The 21104-nt window shown below is 45.0% G+C and overlaps 1 protein-coding gene across 5 annotated transcripts in view; it reads left to right on the top strand.

The window, feature by feature from the left end:
- Positions 1–20888, top strand: part of TM9SF3 (transmembrane 9 superfamily protein member 3) — a 60303-nt gene extending 39415 nt beyond the window's left edge. For 2 of the 5 annotated variants that reach the window (XM_084589665.1, XM_084589666.1), the window contains exon 14: positions 1949–3256. In XM_084589665.1, coding sequence (XP_084445791.1) covers positions 1949–2016 — 68 coding nt within the window. In that variant the 3' untranslated portion in view covers positions 2017–3256. Of the gene's footprint in view, positions 1–1948; positions 3257–19189; positions 19427–20783 lie in introns of those variants that run through there. The other 3 variants (XR_014704098.1, XR_014704099.1, XM_084589664.1) reach the window with 3 other exon arrangements.
- Positions 20889–21104: the final 216 nt, after the last annotated feature.

Below are 21104 nucleotides of genomic sequence, written 5' to 3'. Positions count from 1 at the left end.
AACCCACTGCGATGGGGCAGTGGTTAGGGCGCTAGGATTTGGGAATGAATTCCAGCCGTGGTGGCCGCTTTTCGATGGAAGCGATAAGCAAGGCACCCGTGTGCTGTGCGATGTTAGCAGACGTGTGGTAGAAATTTCCGAAGCTCTCCGCTACGGCGTCTCTCATAGCCTGAGTCGCTTTTGGACATTCAACCCCATAAACCGAAACAAACTGTCAAGCAGCCTTGATGTTCACCTTATCGCATGGTTTTGCAGGGTTAGCGCGGCCAGCAGATGTCCAAGGACGCTCAGCCAGCCCGGCTCCATGCGCGCAAAGTTATGGGAACACCATTAGGAGAAGCTCCTTGTGCAGCAGCACATAGTTTCATATATCAAATGTTTCATTAACAAGAGTTCGATAAGTACAAATAACACCGCTGTACTTTTGCATGGGATTTCCAAGGGAATATTTAGGCAGTTCAATATAAGATTTAATTTGGTATACCTGGGATCGATATATCTGGGTTCGATTGTATATACCGTATCAACTCAAACGTAACACAATTTGTTTTTGTAGCGTAGCACCCTCACCCCCTTTTTCTGCATCATATTCGTGGTGACATTGTATGCATATAGACACAGTATTTCTCCTGATTCCTTCTCTAAAAGGTCTTGTGAGGGCTCTGTTATGATAGGAATAGATTTTCTGCTGGAGTGGGCCTAAGGGGGTTCTCAGTGGTACTGTGCAGGTGGGGGTGGTCCCATGCTCATAATGCATTTCTTTTTAGTAGCTAGAGATTTCTTATTAAAAGAAATTTCCGCCTTGTGGGAGGGAGAGGGACCGCTATCCTGAGCTCTTCAGAAAAGGCCTGTATCTAGGCATGGCAGTAGTGCAGCTTTGCTGAGTGCTTTAATGAATAACTTCAAACATTCTTAAAAAGAAGGGTTTTGCAATTTCTTTAAGGAACAAGCTGTGACCTGTAATGAATGTCAGTTGTAAAAAGTATTAAGTAGCTAATTAACTAACATTGGTGATGTGCACTTAAATTAGCACAGTTTGGGGATTAGTACTACTCTGGAGAGTTCAAGGCCACTGGCAAGAGTGTGCCATATCAGTTTTTTAAGCAAAGAAAACGTCATTCTTAAATGCCCTGCAGTGTGAGGAAATATAATGCCTTTTCCTGCATGAAACAAACTGAGCACATGAGGTGCACTGGAAGTTGGGTGGAAACGTCTCGTCTGTTAGTGACGTGCTACAGTGCTTATTGCATCTATTTCAAACTGCCTGTACTACTCTGCCACAGCATACACCTCTGTTTGCTTGGTCACTTGGTTACATGACTAAAAAAGAATAGTCATTGCTTTGTGGGCATTATGTTTGAGAATGACATAGCAAAAGAAAGTGCATGCTGTGGTACAGTAGTGCAGGCAGTTCAAATTTGATGCCATTGTCATTGCAGCATGTCATCGGTGGACATTGGGTTTATACACAATGTCTGCCCTGTGTGCATTTCATTATCTCTCTTAGTCGTCAGTGGAAAAAAATTTCCAGGCTTACTTGTTCTGCATAGCTTTCGACGTGACTTTCTTTAGCTTCAGAAGTGTATTTGACATCGTCTTGACCCTGGTTATGACCTCGTCTTTAGCGCTAACCACCAGATCTGTTAATTTAAAAAAGAATTAGTATACTCCCTTCTTCCTGTTCTCTTTGAAGAAGTCTTGTTGGGCGTATACGTGGGCTTATGGTGGATTTGTTTCACATAAAGTTAAGTGTGTCATGTTTAAAACCATGCCGTGCACAGCTTGACTCTTGCCTTTTCATCTTTGCCAAGTAGGAAAGCTGTGGTATGATTCACTTCCATTAGAATTGCTGTTAGTTTACTATTTTTCTACATGAAACCAGCAAGTATTTATCAGCCAATAAGATAATGTTGCTGTGGCTGACTGTACATCTCTTGTTCTTCTGCAGGCACCTTTGGCTTCATTGGGACTAGTGCATTTGTGCGTAAGATCTACTCTACAGTCAAGATTGACTGAGAAGAGAAGCTGGTCCTTGGTTTTTCTCTTTCTAGTTCAGAGACTGGTGCCTGAAGGTGTGTGTGTGTGTGTGTGTGTGTGTGCCTGTGTAAACTCATCACTTTCTATCAAAGAAGGAGAATCACATGTTTTGTTTGATGAAATGCCGTTCTCTCACCACACTTGCTCTCATTTTTCTCCAACAGAAGCTTGGCTTTAAAGAATGAAGGGAAATACACATGGGCTAGCATTTTGCTTAGAACAAGATGTATGTAAAGAATGTAGACCACATCACGAAGAATGTTTAGGAAGTACTTCCATTTTTTTGGTGTTGGAAACTCAATTGGACGATAATCATGCCGTATTTATATGCACTATTATATCAAAGTTTGTTTCCTAGTTTATTTGCCCTGCAATGCTTTGTTTTACCTTAGGGTATTGTTATCTCTTTGGGCAAATAAGGCTGTTTTCAGCATAATTACTTCTAAAGCACCCCAGGTGGCTTCTTTACTTTGTTATGGGGCTTTTGATAACTTTTTAGGACTCTGTTCAAAGAAATTTCATGCAGGGTGGTTCCTTGTACATATGTATGTATGGGGGTTTGCTTGCATCATATTGATGAGGCACTGAAGATGGACAGGCAAGCTTGCACACTTCTGGAGTGCCTGCACAAGTTGTGAAAGCTTTTGTTTTGTGTGTGCCCTTGCGCTTTATTTTTACATAGTCTCTTGTACATAATATAGCCATCAGTCTGAAGGATAAACAAGATTTATGTGTGCATGGAGCGTGTTAGTTGTTCTAGCACAAATTAAACCTACTGTTTGAAGAATGTCGCACATTATTGGGTATCTGAGGCGGGGGTCACTGCAGAGAGGCCTGTAAACAGTAATTTTAACTTTATCTGTAAAAGTAAAAGATAAGGCTATGGAAATTATGCTGTTTTGCTCAATGTTTAAATTGAGCAGCTTCTGTCAGTTGTCGTTCTTTTATTATTGCATGTAATAAAAGGTTGTAGCTTTGTGCATCACACAGAGCGCTGCGATGAATGTGGCATCAAGCTCTCTCTGCCCAAGGCGAAGTTTCTGTAAAGGGGCAGGCTTCAGTTGTCTGCACAAGTATTTATTTTACCTGTACCCAAAATCTTACAGTACCATATGCACCATAGGTTGCCTCATTTTTCTGAAATATAATAGGGTTTTTCAAAATTCTCTTTGATATTTGGTTGCTCTTAAAATAAATTAAAAAATTGTATTATTTAAAACTCCAGTCTGTGTTCTATTCTTTAGTTACACATCCTCTGCACTTCAGGTTTAAGTGTATGAAGGTCCTGCTCTTGCTGCCAGCACTATATTAGATGCCACATCTGCCATTATGCCTATGTTGCCTGACGGCAATGTTGACGGCTCTGTTGCGTTGGATATGTTGGAAAAACTGAAAAGTATCTACGGGGGGTATTAATCCTTTCACTGCCACACCCGAGATAACTCTGTTGTCCACACATGCACACTCCCTGCTTCTCCAGAGTATACTCGTTTTGACTTTTTAACTCGCTCCCTGCCGCTCTTGATTATACTCGTGTGAAAAAAAACCGATGCAAGCATGTCGCGCCATCTATGGAGAAGACACATAAATTTATAGAACATGTAGTGTAAATTTTAAGCAACAGATGGGGCGCATTTGTTTACATGCATGTCTCTTGGTCTTAGTCTCAGCAGAGCAGACATGGTGAGGCAGCATTCCACGTGCGTCCACGGTTTGACGAACGAAGAAATTCAAGAATTGCTTATGAATTCGGACTCCGATAATAGTGACGAGGAAGCAGCCCACCTAAGTGCCTTGTCGAGGGATGAAAGTGATGAAGAGCCCCTGCCTCCGAAAAATCTAAGAAGTGAAAATCCGACGAGCGAAATCTCTGCTGGAAGAAAAAAGAGTTCAAGCCTCAGGAGCATGCTTTTGACCCCATCTTATTCTGGAATCTCCAATAACATTACAGCGTCTTCCAGTGAGCTCGAAGTTTTCGGAAGCTTGTTTACACTGGACATTGTGGAAGCAATTGTGGAGCAAACAAACATTTTCCAGCGCCAAGTATACGCCACGCTAACTTTGGCACCCGGATCCCGTGTACACCAGTGGAAAGACGACTCCACGTGAGTTATATGTATTTCTAGCTGTTGTAATGCTCATGGTGCATGCAAGGAAAGGCAGCATTGCCGAGTATTGGTCCACGGATCCCCTCTTGAGTATGCCGCATTCTCCAAACTGATGAGTCGTAATCGCTTCCTGCTCATTTTGAGGTTTCTACATTTCTCTAATAATGAAGATCAGATTCATGGTGACAGGCTGCACAGGGTGCGCTCGATTCTCTTGACGCTTCGGGAAAACTTTCAAGGGGTGCTATCGCCCTTCCAGGATGTTTGTATTGATGAAAGCTTGCTGCTTTTCAAAGGGCGATTGGCATTCAAACAATATATTCCGTCTAAACGAGGTCATTTGTTCTCTGTGATGTGAAGACAGGCATGGTGCTGGACATTGTGCTGTACACCGGATCCTCAACTGAGATCAACGAGTCTGAGATGGGATATGAAGCATCAGTTGTTCTGACTGGGGCAAGGGCCGCATCCTCTGGGTTGACAATTTGTACACCAGTCCCGCCGTGGTCACCTACCTTCTGCAAAAAAAGACCAATGCTTGCAGTACAGTACGGAAGAACAGGAAGGGTATGCCACGCGAAGAGAAAAGACTGGAGGAAGGGGAAACCAGTGAGTTGTGTACTGATCAGCTTCTCTTCTTTTGCTAGGACAAATGTGAAGTGCAAATGCTGACAAAGCACAAGGGAGGCATGGTAGAGTCCACGAAGGTGAACAGAAAAACGGGTGCGAGCAAAGATTCCCCTGTGCATCTCCAAGTACAACTTGTGCATGGGTGCTGTGGACAAGGTCGACATGGTTGCGACTGTGACTGGTACAGTGACAAAGAAGAGCATGAAATGATACAAAAAGTACTTCTTTCACCTCTTGGACATCATCAACAGCAATATACTTCAAATGACAGCATCTGAAAAAAAAAAGAAGCATAGTACAACTTGTGCATGGGTGCTGTGGACAAGGTCGACATGGTTGTGACTGTGACTGGTACAGTGACAAAGAAGAGCATGAAATGATACAAAAAGTACTTCTTTCACCTCTTGGACATCATCAACAGCAATATACTTCAAATGACAGCATCTGAAAAAAAAAAGAAGCATGGCAGAATTTCAACTTGAGCTAGTTCGCCAGCTAATCGAGGAGTACCACGACGGAAATTCGAAGCCAAAGGGAGGACCCCCATTGCAGGGTGAAGACCCAACACGGCTGACAGCGCGCCACTTCTTGTCTCCGATACCACCTACTACTGCAAAGCAGAACCCAATGCGAGTGTGCCGCATCTGTGCTAACACGCAGCATCGACCAAAGCAATGAAGGGAGTCGCGTTATGTATGTGCTATCTGTGAGGTGCCGCTTTGTGTGGTGCCTTGTTTTGAAGAGTACCACATCAAAAAGGTTTTCTCAACACCTGGACATCCTAATTAGCAGATAATTGCTTTGTTAATTATTTGTCAATTTTTTTATTCAGTACAATATCTATAAGGTTATTCTGAATAAAAGTGTTTACATGTCCTGCAGAGCATAGCAGTGCATTACTAACATAAAATTTTCACAAAACTAACATGAAAAGGAAAAAAAAACCCACAGGGAGTGTGCAGCGACAAGAAAAAAACCCGGCAGTGAAAGGGTTAAACAAGTAGCACATATGCTTCTTTTGAAGCTCCATGGACTCCTTTCCATATGAAATTACACTTGGGCAGACAAAATGACATGCATCACAATAGGCACTGCTTGTAAAAAGGAATAGCTAGGAATTGTCTTGCATTGTAATTCAGTGGCTGTCTGCCAGTTGTAACAAAAGATTCAGTATGGTAAAAGAGACTGCTTAGTGACTTCCAGCAACTAGCACTTCACCAATAGTTGTTGTAGTAAGCATATGGGACGCCTGCATAGATAGTGGGCATTCCGTTCAACTAAAAAAATTGAAATGGAAAACCATATGGGGACAAACTGCTGTCCACAGCAGGCGTGAGCATAATTACGTAACTAAAATTCAGTAGTCTTTAACTATGGTTAGTGTCAATAAAAGGTTCAAAGCAATAGGTGAGAGGAAGAGAATTTATTGAAAAGGGCTTGCTCAAGGCCCAACAGGGTAACGAAAGCAGAGGAAGGCTACGTGCGACTGTCTTTGGAAGCCTCCCGTGAACCTCTGCAGTAATTTAAATGTGCCTCTCACAGTTTGTGGCCAGATCCTGATCTTTTATGGGTAAGCGTATCGAACGTTCGAAAATTTCAATATGAATCAAATGTTTGTTATTCGGTTCATATTCATATGCGAAAAACTGATATTGAGAATTTTCCAAATATTCGAAAAATACTGAATACACCGAAAATTTTTATTACGCTGCAGTTTCACTGCACTGCATATTTGCTGCAATGCTTGACTGCATGACTGCAGTGAAGCATTTTGAAAACACGACTGCTGTTTTGTGAAAGGGGCCTTTTAAACATTGTGCTTAAGGTGAAGCACTGATCAAACGACAAAAAACATTGTTCTCACTTGGGTTTCATCTCAAATGCAGACAACCATCGTGCAGGTGTTCAGATAAAATTACTGTGATACAATGTCCAGCACATATTTTGCAACTATGCTGCAAAATTAGATCATCCAGAAGAAACAGCTGGAAAAGCTTCCCCCGAAAGTAAACTACTCTCCAAGCAGCTATGTGCCTGTTGCATGGTGTTGCAACAGCAATAAAAGATGCTCTGAAGATGCATCATTTTCTGAAAAATTAAAACTTGTTAAGGATATAAAAAATTGCTCAAATCGTGTTTGGAGACCACGCCAACTGCACTGGTTACTTTTGTTCCGGAGGCAAAGCTGGAGAAGAAAACTTATTTCCTGAAATACTTGAAGAAGGAATCTGAAGAAATTTGTATTGCCATGAGCAGAGTGGTTGCAAACGCTGCAAGCCTGATAATGGACGTCGACAACAACGATGCTGAGCATAAGTTGTCAATTTTGCAGGCGGAAAGCACAAATTATTCCATAAAAGGATCGTACAAGACGTCTTGCTGCCTCTTTATCGCTGAACTGTCGAGGAAAATGCCAAGAAAAAATCGCGCGCAGGATTTCCGGAGGGCAGCTTGGAAGATGCACGGCATCATTTGTGAAGGCACCAGTTCCTAAGGAATTCAAAGCGAAAACTACTAAAAAAGATGGCTTAGCTCTGCTATGTCTGGATATACGTAGCGAAAAGCAGCGACTACCTCGGGATTAGAAGGAGCTAATTTCTCCAGTCTTCTGCGCCGTTCGCCAGCAGCTAAACTCTCATTGGCTTTCATGTCGTTCACCGGCGTTCTATAATTCGTTTACAGGAAAGGAAAGGCGTAGCATCTGTCACTCGCGGAAGGCAAGAAGCGCCGCCCGGCGGCGTTGGAGCGCGCACTCATTCCCGCTTGGTCCTCAGCCACCTCAGCTGACGGCAATGGGTGACGTCACATCCTTGACGCCATCCTAATTGAGTCATTGAGTGACTTGGCTATTTTATGCGTATTTGAGTGGTACTTACGAATCGCACGCCAATTGCAGTATCTGTTACTCGCGGATTCCCGCTATCATCCTCACGGTAGACAAGCGGAATTATGAAAAGCGTTGGCGTGGCACAGTGGTAATGCGCTGCGCTGGGGATCCAAGCAATGGAGAAGATTCAATTCCCGTAAGATTTATTATTATTTTTTTTAATGAGTCGCACACTTTTTAAGCGTGGCTAGGCAACGCCGGCAGAGCTTGGCGATGGGGCTGCGATGTCGCGGCATACGCGAAGCTCGGCTACGACCCTCGTAGTGAAAGTTTTCGCTTCAAAAGGTCAAATGGTGGCGAGGAGGCGGGCGCGCAGTAGTAGCGGCGGAGCACATGCGCAGTGGCGCGCAGCTGCGGCGAAAGATCAGGCGACGGCGGCCATATGCGCTGCGCATAACGTCACTCGGTTTCGCGCACGCGCAGAATATGGCTTTTGCAGCGTACGGCCCACGCGAAGCTTGGCTCCGACCCTCGCAGTGAAGCTTTTCGCTTCAAAAGAAGCTGTCAAACCCACCACATTGCCAGCGCACAGATAGCGACATCTTGGTGCCGATGCTAAGGCCTACCAGACATGGAGCCCGATGGTTTTGCAACTGCTTCCGACAACTCCCTGAAATCGTTGGCAACCGACGTTGAAGACCTGCAACGAGCAACGTCAAAGCAGAGTGGATCCACTCTAGGAAGCAAGGAAGGTGAAAGAGATTGACACCATCACTATGTGGTTGTGAAGATGAGACTGGATGTGGGCGGGCAGTTGGCGACACCCTGTACAAGGAAATCACTTGAAGCCATTAGGTATGGTTGCTTTGGTTTGGTTAAAGGACCACAAGTGCTTAGCACTGAAGCAAATCGAGAATGAATGGAACATTGTGGTGAATGAGTGCGGCGCCTGTTTTGTTGACCAGGAACACCCCTTGGCGCTTCCCCTGATGGACTCGGGGAGGACATCCTCGTCGAAGTCAAGTGTCCGTACTCGGCGAGGGACTGGAAGTAGTTCGCGCTAAAAAAAATAACCTGCGTCGATAAAAAGGATGGAAGATTGCAGCTGAAAACCAACATTAATTATTGGTACCAAGTACAAGGTCAGCTGAATATTGCTCGCCGTCAGAAGTGCTTGTTTATGGTGTGGACCAAGAATGACATCAGCATTGAGGCGATTTCCAGGCATGAATTGTTTTGGAAGGACGAGATGTTGCCGCGGCTTGAAAAATTTATGTGCACTCCAGAGCTCGTGGACCCAAGAAGCCGCAGCCTTCCAATTCGCGAGCCTCATTTCATTGTAGAAGTGCGGAATATCGCTCAAGCGACCTTTGAAGGCAGAGACTAAAAATGAAGACAGCCGAGAAATCTAGGACACCCTTCCCGACTACAGCACATCCTTCACCTTTCTTTTTGTCAATATATTGGAACAGATTTATTACTGGTTCATTTTATTAAAATAATAATAAATTAATCTAAAGAGAAAACGATTGGTGGTGGCCACGCCACCCACGTATGATCTTTTCATACGCGAGAACGGGGCAGCAACCTTAGGAAACTTTCCAACAAATTCCGACTGGTTTGCAAGCTGAAGTTCCTTGCCTCATGGTTTACGAGGAAGGCGCCCTGCTTCTCAATGTTTGTTTACCGTTGTGTATTAGCTCCCTTTCCGAGCGCGACTTTTAGTAGCGTGGCGCTGGATATCCTGCTAGCTGTGACGCATACCAAGGCGGCTCTAATTGGGAGAATAAAAGCAGTGGACGAACGTTTGACATATGCGAAACAAGTTCAGAAGTGAAAATGAATGATATTTTGCCGGCCAAGCTACGCGCCTTTGAGGTCACGTTTCACGACCGAGGTCTATTCTGGAGTGTGAAGGTTGAACCTTTAAGGTTCGGCCACCCGCAAGTTGTTTTCCGCAGAGAGGCCACACAGACTCCTTGCCCGCGTTCAGTGGACAGCCGCTGCACTTTTTACAACGTGAACATTTCTGCAGTTACCTGCCTGATCAGGAGGAAAATTAGAGAGAAAAGAGCGACACTCAAAGATTTATCAGATAACCGACGTTTCGATGCCCATTCAACAACTTCAGAGTTGACTGGATTTGGAGCGATAAGCGCGCTTTTTAGCTAATGTTCGTAGTTTGTCACCATCTGCAGGGCGTTCCAGTTAACCTTAGCCGCGTATTTAAAAAGATCTCAATTCTAGCTGACCAGGAATGGTAGCATATTTCTGGCAGCAGTGTTGAGGACCTCAGAAAGCCTCGATCCATTAAAGAGGTCATGACAGCTAGTATTTGAGCATAAATTGATTATTGCGTTTCACCCCACACACGCTAAGTTATAAATCCTCGAAATTTGAACTCATTCGGTGCAGTAGATCGTTTTAAAATTAATTTTATTATTAATATCGAAAGTAGCTTTCTGGTCTGGCAACCATTAGCCGCTCACGTCACAACGAGATCTCATCCCCATGTCGTCTGCTATTCGCACGCACGCCGTGGACGGGTGTCACTGAGAGGTTTTCTTCCTTTTTTTTTTTTTTAAGCAAAAATAATTTATTCGCATTTTTTTTTTCGACAAAGTTTCACTATAATATGCGACCTTAGTGATCTTCGGACTTGTTTTGGGTTTCGTTTAGAAATCGATGGCCTCATGCTGTATTATTTAAGCATGCAATCAGAAGCATATTACTATTACGTTATGAGAGTTAGCTTGTTTAGCTACAAAACGCTCCCGGATATAAAACGGCACATGTCCAACATTTCCTTCCGCCGTGTGCGCTGCGAAAGGGGGGAGAGGTTAGGGTTGTGTTGCTGATTGTTGAGCTATTTATTGCCCGTCGCTCTTTCGGTCCAAAACTAAGAGGAAATACCAAACAAGCATACGTTGACGCGAGAGCATACCTTGCGGCATTGGAGAAGCATACAAAACTTTTGAACGAAGCGGTACTCATTGACTTGCTGTTATATGCGCGTGCTAATTAAACTTAGTTATTTTCGGCTAATAAATTTTTTTTTTTTTGCAAACTATGTTCAGTCTGGCCACGGCTAGCGCCCGAAAGCATGCGCCGCCACTGCCGCTTCAGTCCCGTCATCGCAAAACCCAACGCGATTCGAATGCCCTTCACTGCCCGCACCGAACAAGAGCCTCCCATCTACCGCCATCTCCGTCTCACCTCCCCCGCAGCCGCGCCGCGCGGCTAGCTGCGACCGACTCCCGAGCCAAATGACTTCTCGTGAGTGCCTCAACGCAAACACAGTAAAAATACACCATTTAGTATTTAGTGTGTGAGCCCTAAACTCCCGCAGGAATGCGCCGGTTCGCGGTTTACGACAGCGCCCCCAGCGTGTTTACCCACATGCGGCGCCGACAGCTACCGGCTGTCTTGAAGTGGTGCAGACAAGAGAATGGGACAGACACAGGCTTCGTGCCGTTGCGCTGCACGCACCACTTGAAGATGTCAGATCAACTAGCCCTCCAGTTCATGTTGTATAGCTACCGGCTGCGCTTGGCTGCACTCGCCAGACATGGTCACATCGACGCTTCCTGCTCAATATACACGCGCTTTGGGATGTAAGCAGTCGGCAATTTGGGGTCACTGCTGCCAGAACTACACTCGATGGCCACGTACATTCAAGTGCTTATAAGCTTGTAGTGCGCGGTCGCCGAAACTCTAGACCCAAACCCCGCGCGTTACACCCGCGTACTCGCGCTCGGCCTACTCGTCGCGGAACGGGCCGGCAGATCTACGCCGACTAACATTCCTAGCCAAAGTCATTTTTGATGAGAAGGTGGAACATATAATGTAGCCGTTTGTTTTCCTTTTTCTAATACAGTTAAGCTACAGACAAGCGCAGCCGTTAACAGGCGTTCTCGCTCGGCCTCCGATCCGACCAAAACAGATCGGGCGACCGCCCGCTGATCAGTTCCGTCGACGTCGCGGGGCCGAAAACCTCACACGTGCTCGCTTCGTCGCCGGTGTAATGCGACAAATCAGTGCGTCGATAAGCTAAGGAACCTACCGCGCAGCCCACTGGCTGTGAGCGGGCCTTATGCTGAAGAAAACGTATTTTACTCTATATCGCTTTCGTGCGGTAACATAGAGAGAGAGAGAGACGTGTCATTTGATATTGCAGCCTGCATTGCAGACGACGCTCCGCCAATCCGCTGCGTATCCTCTGTGACGTCACACTAATATTTCAAAATGGCGGTCGCTCTCGGTTGGAGGAGCTTCTGGATCCGATTTCTATCGCGTTTTTTTTTTTTTTTTTTTTTAGTAATATGCGCCGTGCGCTAGGCACTAAAACTTTACGTAATCGCAGACCTGTGTATTATTCACAGAAGTACAAAACGACAATACATCGACCGACCCTGTCATCGCCCCTCCAAGCGTGACGTGTATTTTTTTTTTTTCATAATATCAAAGCGTGAGCAAAAAAAAAAAAAAAAAAAAAAAAAAACGAAGAAAAGAAAAACGTGACTAGCGCATTCGTGCGCTACAATTATGCTGCTCTCAGTCGTGGTCTGAGTGAACGAATTAAGCTGTGGCTGAGAGCCGATGGCCGATCGGCATCAGCCAGTTGGCGCGTGGGATGGTGCAAATTGCCGCGCGCGCACCGCGTTTTCTTCATTGTATTTTGCTAAAAAAAAAAAAAAAAGATGTCGCGTTTTGTGGCTTGGTTGCGCAACGGTAGAAGCCGTGGCCGTCCTAAACTCGCTTCGGGTTGCTATCATGATGATGATAATAATTGGTTCACAGGAAGGAAAACGCGTTGTGTTTCGCACTTTTTCTATGGATACCTGAACCGCGCCGTAAGGGAAGCTAGGAAAGGGGGAGTAACGGGAAAAAAAGGAGCGGTAATGGAGGGCTACGAGTAATTGCGACCACCTGGGGATCTTGAACGTGCAGGGACATCGCACAGCACACGGACGCCTCTTCGTTTCTCTTCTTTCGAAAAGCAGCCGTCGGCGGTCGGGATCGAACTCGGATAGATAAGTGGATGCTAGTTTTTCTTGCCGAGGTGTGAAAGGGGAAGTTGGAAAAAGGGTGCGAGGGGATTAGAGCTTAAGAGCTCACTTCCCGCGTCATGGCACAAAAGTCCCTTCGGCAGGCACGATGAATTGGTAGCGTCAGGGGGTATTTGCTGCTGCCTTCTTCACTTGTAACTTACTAGTCTGCATACCTGCGTTGGAGTGGGAACAATGCTGATATCTCGCATGCATGGCCCGGTAGCTGTGTTTACATGAATGCGACAGCTAGCGCATCGCATCGCACCCGGTTCCTAGCTCATCGCATTCATGTAAACAGGGGTAATGCGCTACGAAAGCGCATCGCATTAATGCGCTGGGCAGGACTGGATTGAGAGGGGTGTGTCGACTTTCTCCTTGCATGTAAACCCGGTCGCATCGCATTAAGGGCAAAATGGCGGCTCCCGGTGAGGCGGCGGCCGCTCACCTCAATAGTAATTGGTTCACAGGAAAGGAAAGGTGCAGTATCTGTCACACTTACTCTGTGGACACCTGAACCGCGCCGTAAAGGAAAGGAGGAATGTGGGAGTGAAAGTGGAAAGAGAGAGAGGGGTGCTGTAGTGAAGGGCGTCGGAGTAATTTCGACCACCTGGGAATCTTTAACGTGCACTGACATCGTACATCACACGGACGCTACTTCGTTTCGCCCGCATCGAAACATAGCCGCCGGCGATCGGTTTCGAACCCGGGTACTCCGGCACAGTGGTCGGGCGTCTTACCACTGCACCAATCCGTCGTCGCCACTCCGCTGTGCTTCGCGTGCGTTGCAAATGAATTGTGAACGAAGCTTTTTGTCTGGTGATTCCCGCACCACAAAATCCTGGCGACAAAACGGCTCAAATTTTAAGATAGCTTCTGAAATCCGTAGCGAGTAAGTGTTGTTTGGGCGCCATGGAGACAAATTGCCAGACAGCGCGGGACATTCAAATAGCTGCGGGTTGGATAAAGGCCCGATTCTCCCGGGCATATTGATGGCACCAGAGAAAGAAACCTGGGATGCCCTCCTCCGGATCCGGGCTCCGGAGCAGCAAGCTCCTTGGAGGCCCCCCAGGGTTTTCCTGAGGGAGCGGAGGGGCCTCTAAAATCGACGACAATAAAGTTATCTGGAACTTGAACTTGGGACGAAGTATTTTTATCATGGGGCGGCGGCGAAGGGCGGTCTTTTTGACTGCGCCTGGCATCCCACTTCCTTTTGTTGGCTTCCGGCACAATGGCCAGCAAGAATTAAAAAAGGAAAAATTGTTTAGAATTACAGCCCAAGCAAAAAAAAAAAAGAGACAAAAAAAAAAGTGAAGTTCGTCCAAGTTTGAGAAAAACGCGCGCACGAAAACAGACAAGCAAGATGTTGGTGGTCGAGTGTAGTATTGTTGAAACAGTTTGTCTTTGTCACCAGATGGAACTTTCAATCCTCGCAGAAAATAAATGCACAACCTTTAGAACATGTAAAACGCTAACAGCAGGTTCGATATGGATAAAAATTTCGGGTTAACAATCTAGAAAGAAAAAGGAAGGCAGTGTTGCGGACGAAATTTTGATATTTAGCCTAGTTTTTTTTTTTTTTTTTACGAGATGACAAGGAAGACATACTTAAAAATGCGATTTGTAGGAATATGTATCGCTGATTTAAAAAAAATTAAAAATAATATCTGCCCGCAACCTTTTTTCTATTCTCTAAAGAAGAAAACGCTCCCACAAACTCCATAAAGACTGAACTGCTTTTACGTTCTTGAAAATTGTTTTAAGTTTTGAAAATTGCAATTATTTTCTGTGGACGCTGGCACTTTGGACTAATTAAAACACATGTTTATACTTGACTGAATTCGAATTACGCGACCTGCTCCCGGAACTGCGGCAGCAGTCCGCATTTGGGAAGAACGCCAAAAGAGCGCTAAGAGAGGCTCTATTTTATTTTATCAGCGACAATACTTGTTTCTTTAGAAGGTCCGAAATATTATATAATGTAACCGTGTTTTCTTTTTTTTTATTTCGTTTTTGGGGATTATTTGCAGACTTGGAGCTCGTTCTTCAAATAATAAAAAAAAAAATGTAGAGCGTGTTACAAAGCTCGCAAATGTCACCCTGATAGGAAGTTTGACATCGTAACAGAGCGCGTGTGACAAGATTTCTTCGCTCTGCTGGCATAACCTGAGAGCCAGACGGGCGCGCTGCGGTTCATCGTCGATTTCGCATCGACTGTGGCCTCGCTGATAGCCCCCGCGTCGGTACCCAATGTGCGCAGCACTCCGGCCTCAAACCGCCGAAGCAGAGAGATCTACGCCGGGCAAGCCCGCTGGCGCTGTTTTTATGTGAAGCCGCCTGTCAGGCTGACATCTGTAAGCCTTGTAACACGTGCTACAATTTTTTTTTTTTTTTTTAAGGAATTTCTTTTCTTGGCTATACTATTTAGAGGACGAGCTCAAATCCTTCAAATACAACAGACCTCTTATAATATAAATTAAGAAAGTTATGTAACGTACTTAAAGAACTAATTGAAGCAGTCATCCTCTTACCTGGTGTCCGCCGTAGCCCCCAAATAGCCTCAGTGCTGAAATAAATCTAGATCCAGGTACGTTTTTACCCAGTTAAAAAAAAAGCAGTATATGAAAACACACATCCTTCGCATTTTTCTGATATATTTGCATATACAACCTGGAGAGCGCCCAAATATTATGTCCATTGGTTACAGCTATATATGGTTTGGTTTGTGGGGTTTAACGTCCCAAAGCGACTCAGGCTATGAGAGACGCCGTAGTGGAGGACTCCGGAAATTTCGACCACCTGGGGTTCTTTAACGTGCGCTGACAACGCACAGCGCACGGGCGCCTTGCTTTTCGCCTTCATAGAAAAGCGGCCGCCTAGGCCGGGATTCGATCCCGCGTCCTTGGGAACGTTTCAGCTATATATACAAATCTCACACAAAAAAAGGAAATTACTTCTTTAATCTATGTTATCCAAATACATGTATACGAGCATATAAATTAATTTATAATTAATTAGCTAATTCTTGATTAGTCTACTTGATTAAATAAGAGTTAAGTAGTTCTGCTCAGTTAAGAGATAATAAATACCCAATCAGTTATTAATGCTAATTGAAGCAATTAGCGCATATCATGGTACTTTTGGATACTACTAAATCAATTATTGATAATAAAGATTTGGTTAGTTATTTCTTGGTTCATTAGTTGATGTTTAATCAGCTCAGAGATAATTAGTTAACAATTTATTTCCACACATCCGCAACACGTGACCGCTAGCCGTAAAATCACATGGTGAGCCACAGCAAGAATGCTTACGCATATACAGTGACGGCCTTCCGAAATTTGTGCGCATTTTTTTCTTTAAATGGTCACACACAGAGGAACTCTATTCATGCCGCCGTGATGGCGCAATGGTTAGGGCGCTCGACTACTGCGCACGATGCGGGATCGAATCTCTCTCTTCCGTGAAATCGCAAACCTTGTTTTTATTTTTTTTCTGAAGGCTGACCACACCGGCTGCGTTTGAATCGCGCCCACGGCCAGGCATGGCTGCAACAGAACGGCTTATTTTAGAGCGGCGTTTGCCTGCCTGTTATACGCGGTAAATGCGTCCTGGCCGGTTTTCTGCACCACCTTCCGGCTCTACAAATGCTGCAGATGTCCCTGCTCTCGCCAAACATCTCCCGGGAACCGAGGGGGTACCATAGGGCGAACGTGACCCCCAACCTAAACAGGCGAGCACGAGGTCTAACATAAAAGCGAGTATGAAACAAACTTTCTGAAACTTGCACAACTTCCGCGCGAATGGGGATATGTATGCAGCTTGGCGGCACGCGAATGATCGAACCGGCACGCCGGGCGCTTTCGGCTCGCCTGACGGCGAGGATTGGTTTCGGTGAGGCGGTTGCACGATAATGCGAAAGCATTAATCACTTCGCTATGTTCACAGATTTATGTCCGCAGACCGTGTCCGCAAAATCGTGTCCGCAGCGGTTGTAATAGAGAAGTGGTAGAGGTTAATGAGTGGTGTCAATCGATAGAGGGGGACGTAATGTTGTTGCCGAAAAAACAATTAGGCCAATAAGCTAATTAGGTAATTAAGTAGAACAACTGGTTCACAGGAAAGGAAAGACGCAGTATCTGCCCGACCTGAACTGCGCATAAGGGAAGGGAGGAAGGTGGGATTGAAAGCGGAAAGAGAAAGCGGTGCCGTAGTGGATATGACGTCAAGGTTCTGACGTCACGCAACCGGAAGTAGAGCCGAAAAAATGCATAGGAAGGGATTGGCGCGCAATTTGAAAGTACAAAAGACTAAAATGGGCATACAAGAAGTGAATTAAGCAACTAGAAGCAACCAGAAGCAACCAACAGCAGCATCCGTGCTTTCGCATTACTCCAATGCAGATTTTGCAGTGCTCTTTATTTTTTTTTTCGCAGAAGATACCCGCGTTAAAATTTTCATTGTTATAGAGATATGTAAGCACTTTCCTACCACAGAAGTTAAAATGAATCTTCAGCTTTCGCAAATTTCCAGTATATATTTTCAATGCATCAATAAGTCTTTATTGACAATTGATGGTGACGAAAGATAAAAAAAATGCTCTCCATGAAGTTGAGGCCCGTGGGCTCCAGGACAAGTAGGAGCCCTACCTATAGACCTTTCGTTTCTTTGTTTTTGTTCCCGTTTATTCTAATTTATATCTCAAATAAATGTTACCACCATTATTAAACGGAAATACCTGTCACTTGAAAGCTATTTTGGATTCTATATTAAAATTGAAGGTAACAAGCTTATTCTAATTATTTTTAGCACCGGATATAGAATAAGCACAAAATTTATTTAGTAACCTCTTTCTCCATGCAGCAGTTCTCCACCAATACAAATGGGAACACTTTTATTGAATGATGCACGGGGCAGACCACGCCTTTTCTGGAGGGAGGGCGCTCCCTCTCGAGACCAACCGTGGCCTAACGTGGTGCGACACGGCCTTCCCTCTTTCTCCGTGGCATAGCTGTAGAGACCTCCTCTCCACAGCGCAGGACGAGCGACGAGCTCCGCGGGTCAGAGACCTCCGCGCAGGGGTGGAAGGGCTGCTCCATTTGCTCTATTCTGCTTCAAACGGCTTTCCTTGCTCCGTCCTGCTCCAAAATGCAATATTGCCCCAAAACTGCTCCAAATAGGTTGCCTCCATGTTCTGCCATCAAATTTAGCAGAACACGGGAACAATGTCACATCACCGGAGGCAAAGATATAAAGTATCTTGCACTGGGCTCAATACAAATGAAATTTTAAAATAAAAATTTTGCAAGGGAGGGAGGCATGCAGCATAATAAATCTGCTAGCAAGTAAACTTAGTATGAGCCACAGGTGATTGAAGGAAATTAGTTGCGAAAAAAAAAAATTCACTGTGCATGTACTATTCCTCCCAGCTTTTGATTCACTGGTGGAGAGAGAAGCGAGAGCAGCAAGCGAAGCAGATCGCGCAAACTACTGTGAGCCGTTAGTAAACTTGCCCAACTGCAAAAACTGCATTAGTTATTCCTAATGGTTCTGCTGTGAAAACAAGATTTCACCATCGAGCCTCTTTGTCAACGACAAGCTTGTTAGGCCTACGGCAGACAAAATCATACTTGAGACGTTATAGGCTGGTACGCCAAAGGTGTTAATCACTAGGAAGCTTTTCAAGAGTCTTGGAAAGCCACATAGGGCCTATTTCAAGACGTTAAAAATGAGCTCCAGCATCTATTAAGCAAAGAATGATGAACTATTGGCAGGAGCCAGTGAAGTAAACAAATCATTAGGATGAAAAGGCTACCCTTCAGTGCCATCTATCTTTCCTGAAGGCACTACTGACGAGTGCTCAGTAATATCAGCACAGACATAGGATCAAAAAGGATATGTACCAAATAGAGAGAGCAAACGTCGTGCCCATTAATCTGAACACTAAATTAGTGGCAGTGCTTGAGTGCATCGAAGTGGTAGACTCGGCATTTAAGTCAAAGTAGGCAAACGCTTTACACCAATCTAGGTGTTATGAAGTGTGCCATCAAGCGTTCTATTTGCTGTCAGTCTGTTCCAAATTGTTGCTAAGGTCAGCTGTGTTATATTATATATCTTTACATGCTTTGGCCGTTTCTCTTGTCAGAGATGAGTGCTAAGTTGGAAATGCGTTGAACTTGCATAAAAAAAGAATCAGATTGGAGATTTTATATTTCAGAAAGAGAAAACTGCAATTATCAAAGGCGTTTGGCTTTAGAAACTTGCTCCAAAACATAATTCAAATGCTCCCAAATTCCCGTTACGTTTCTCCAAAGCTGCTCCAAAATGGCTTTATTACTGCTCCTTGAGCTGCCCAAAAATTCTCGAGCCTGCTTCCACCCCTGTCCGCGTCACCTAAATCTGAATCGCCCGGCCATCGTACGCATTGAAAACAAAACAAAATTTCGACAGATTTGCCTGTCTGGTTGGGTTGATAACTATAAGTGAAGCTTGAAAATCCTCCAACCATCACCTTTATTTTTATTTTATTTTTTTTACAGAAACCCGGCTTTTCCGAGCCGGCTCGCCTACTCCTTCAGGGGTGCATGACGCGGGGCTTTCGGCGGTTCCTTGATCTCGCCGCCAGTCTGGACACCATTGCAGTGGCGTCTGGCAACATAGCACCTGCGCAGCGCCGACGCTATTTTGTGCCGAGGCTCTTCTATGCATGGTGGTTAGCTCCACATTTCGTGCCTCGCAGTGCTGTGCGTGTAGAGTTGAGTTGCAGTCAGCAGTTGTGCTCTTGTTGTGACCGTACTCATGCACGTTGTACCGTCTTTGCCATAAGCAACCAGGCTGCTCCGAAGGCAGTCGTAGCAAGCACGCGGCCGTGTGGCGGCGTAGCGCTCGCTGTGGCTTATCGGTGCGCGTCAGCTCCGAGGGTACAACAGCTGACGTAACTTCGCACCCTCACTCTCGCCCGTTGGATGATACAAACTAGGCGCGTATGATGCGCGGGTTGCGGTTTCACGCGTGCGAAGCCTGGTTGTGCCCCGCGAGGGCGCTCAGTATAGCCACGGGGCTATTCACTCTTCTCGGCAACTGCATAAAACAGAAAAGCAGGTGATAGTAGACATGGTGAGCTCTTGTTGTTTATAAAACGAAGAGGTGCTAGGTTTGCTAGACAGTGTCGCCCTGAAATAAGGGTTCCGCGAACGAGAAAGCAATAATGTGCATATAATGGCTAAGCGCGAGGAAGGTTTCATTTTAGTTCCCCTCTTAAACCAAAACTTACCTACACGCAAATGCAAAAATTTGTTAGAATCAATCAATGCACTTATTTTTAAACAGCCTCCCCAAGGAGATAACACAATTTCGCAAACACACAAAAAAAGAGATAAGGTGGCTTGAAAGGGTTCACAAGCTTTCCCATATCTTTGTACCGGAGTTACGAACCGTAATGTGGCACTATACGCAAGGCACCTTAGAGAAAGCATATTGAAATTTCGAGGTGCGTTATCATTCTTTAATGCACAGGCGCATCAAACACGCAGGAAAGCGCAATACTGCTGGTGCGTTTAGGCAGCGGATTACAGAACAAAAGCACGTATAATTATATAGCGAGACACGCGACATAATATCTGCTGCAGGGAAGTTGCCGAGAAGAGCGAATAGCCCCGTCGTTATACTGAGCGCCCTCGCTGGGCACAACCAAGCTTCGCACACATGAAACCGCAGCCGGCATATCATATGCGCCTAGTTTTTATCATCCAACGGGCGAGAGTGAGGGTGCGAAGTTACGTCAGCTGTTGTACCCTCGGCGCTGACGAGCATCGATAAGCCACAGCGAGCGCAACGCCGCCATACGGCCGCGCGCTTGCTCCGCCAACCTTCGGAGCAGCCTGGTTACTTTTGGCAAAGACGGTACATTGTTATCCAACGTTAAACCTAAGTTAGATAATAGTGTTAAGGCTTTTTTTGCAAGAGCAGATAAACATTTGATGGATACAAATGACACCCAACACTGCTTACTGAATATTGCCTGCAGTGTTCATATCAAAGGGGACAGAAATATGAGCATTTCAATTATTGTACACAGTATTTAACTCGAAATTGTGTGTGCGATTTTTTTACCTCATTTTTTTTTTTTTGCAGGCAGCCATCAAGCAGCCCCTTTTTTATATCTTGCAATTAGCCCAGTGCATTTGGCCGTCTATTGAAAGTACCTGTAGGTTTACTACATAAATGAATAAGCAAATGAACATGTCAATCTCGTTTATGCGTAAGCCATGAATGCGACAAAAATAGCCAGGTTATAGACTGAAAAATGTTCAGAATACCTGTTACAAACTGCTAATTATATTTTTTACTGAGACCATGGATGATTTAATCAAGCAGCTCTCGGGGAGACAAGCCACAATTATTCTTTACCAGCACTGAAATTATGCATAAGACAGTTTCACTGATTTGCATTTT

The sequence above is a fragment of the Amblyomma maculatum genome, chromosome 1, assembly GCF_055883805.1.
Source record: "Amblyomma maculatum isolate TAMU_Amacu chromosome 1, ASM5588380v1, whole genome shotgun sequence".
Taxonomy (NCBI): domain Eukaryota; kingdom Metazoa; phylum Arthropoda; class Arachnida; order Ixodida; family Ixodidae; genus Amblyomma; species Amblyomma maculatum.
The sequence above is the reverse complement of the archived record's forward strand: the minus strand, read 5'-3'. Positions and strand labels throughout refer to the sequence as shown.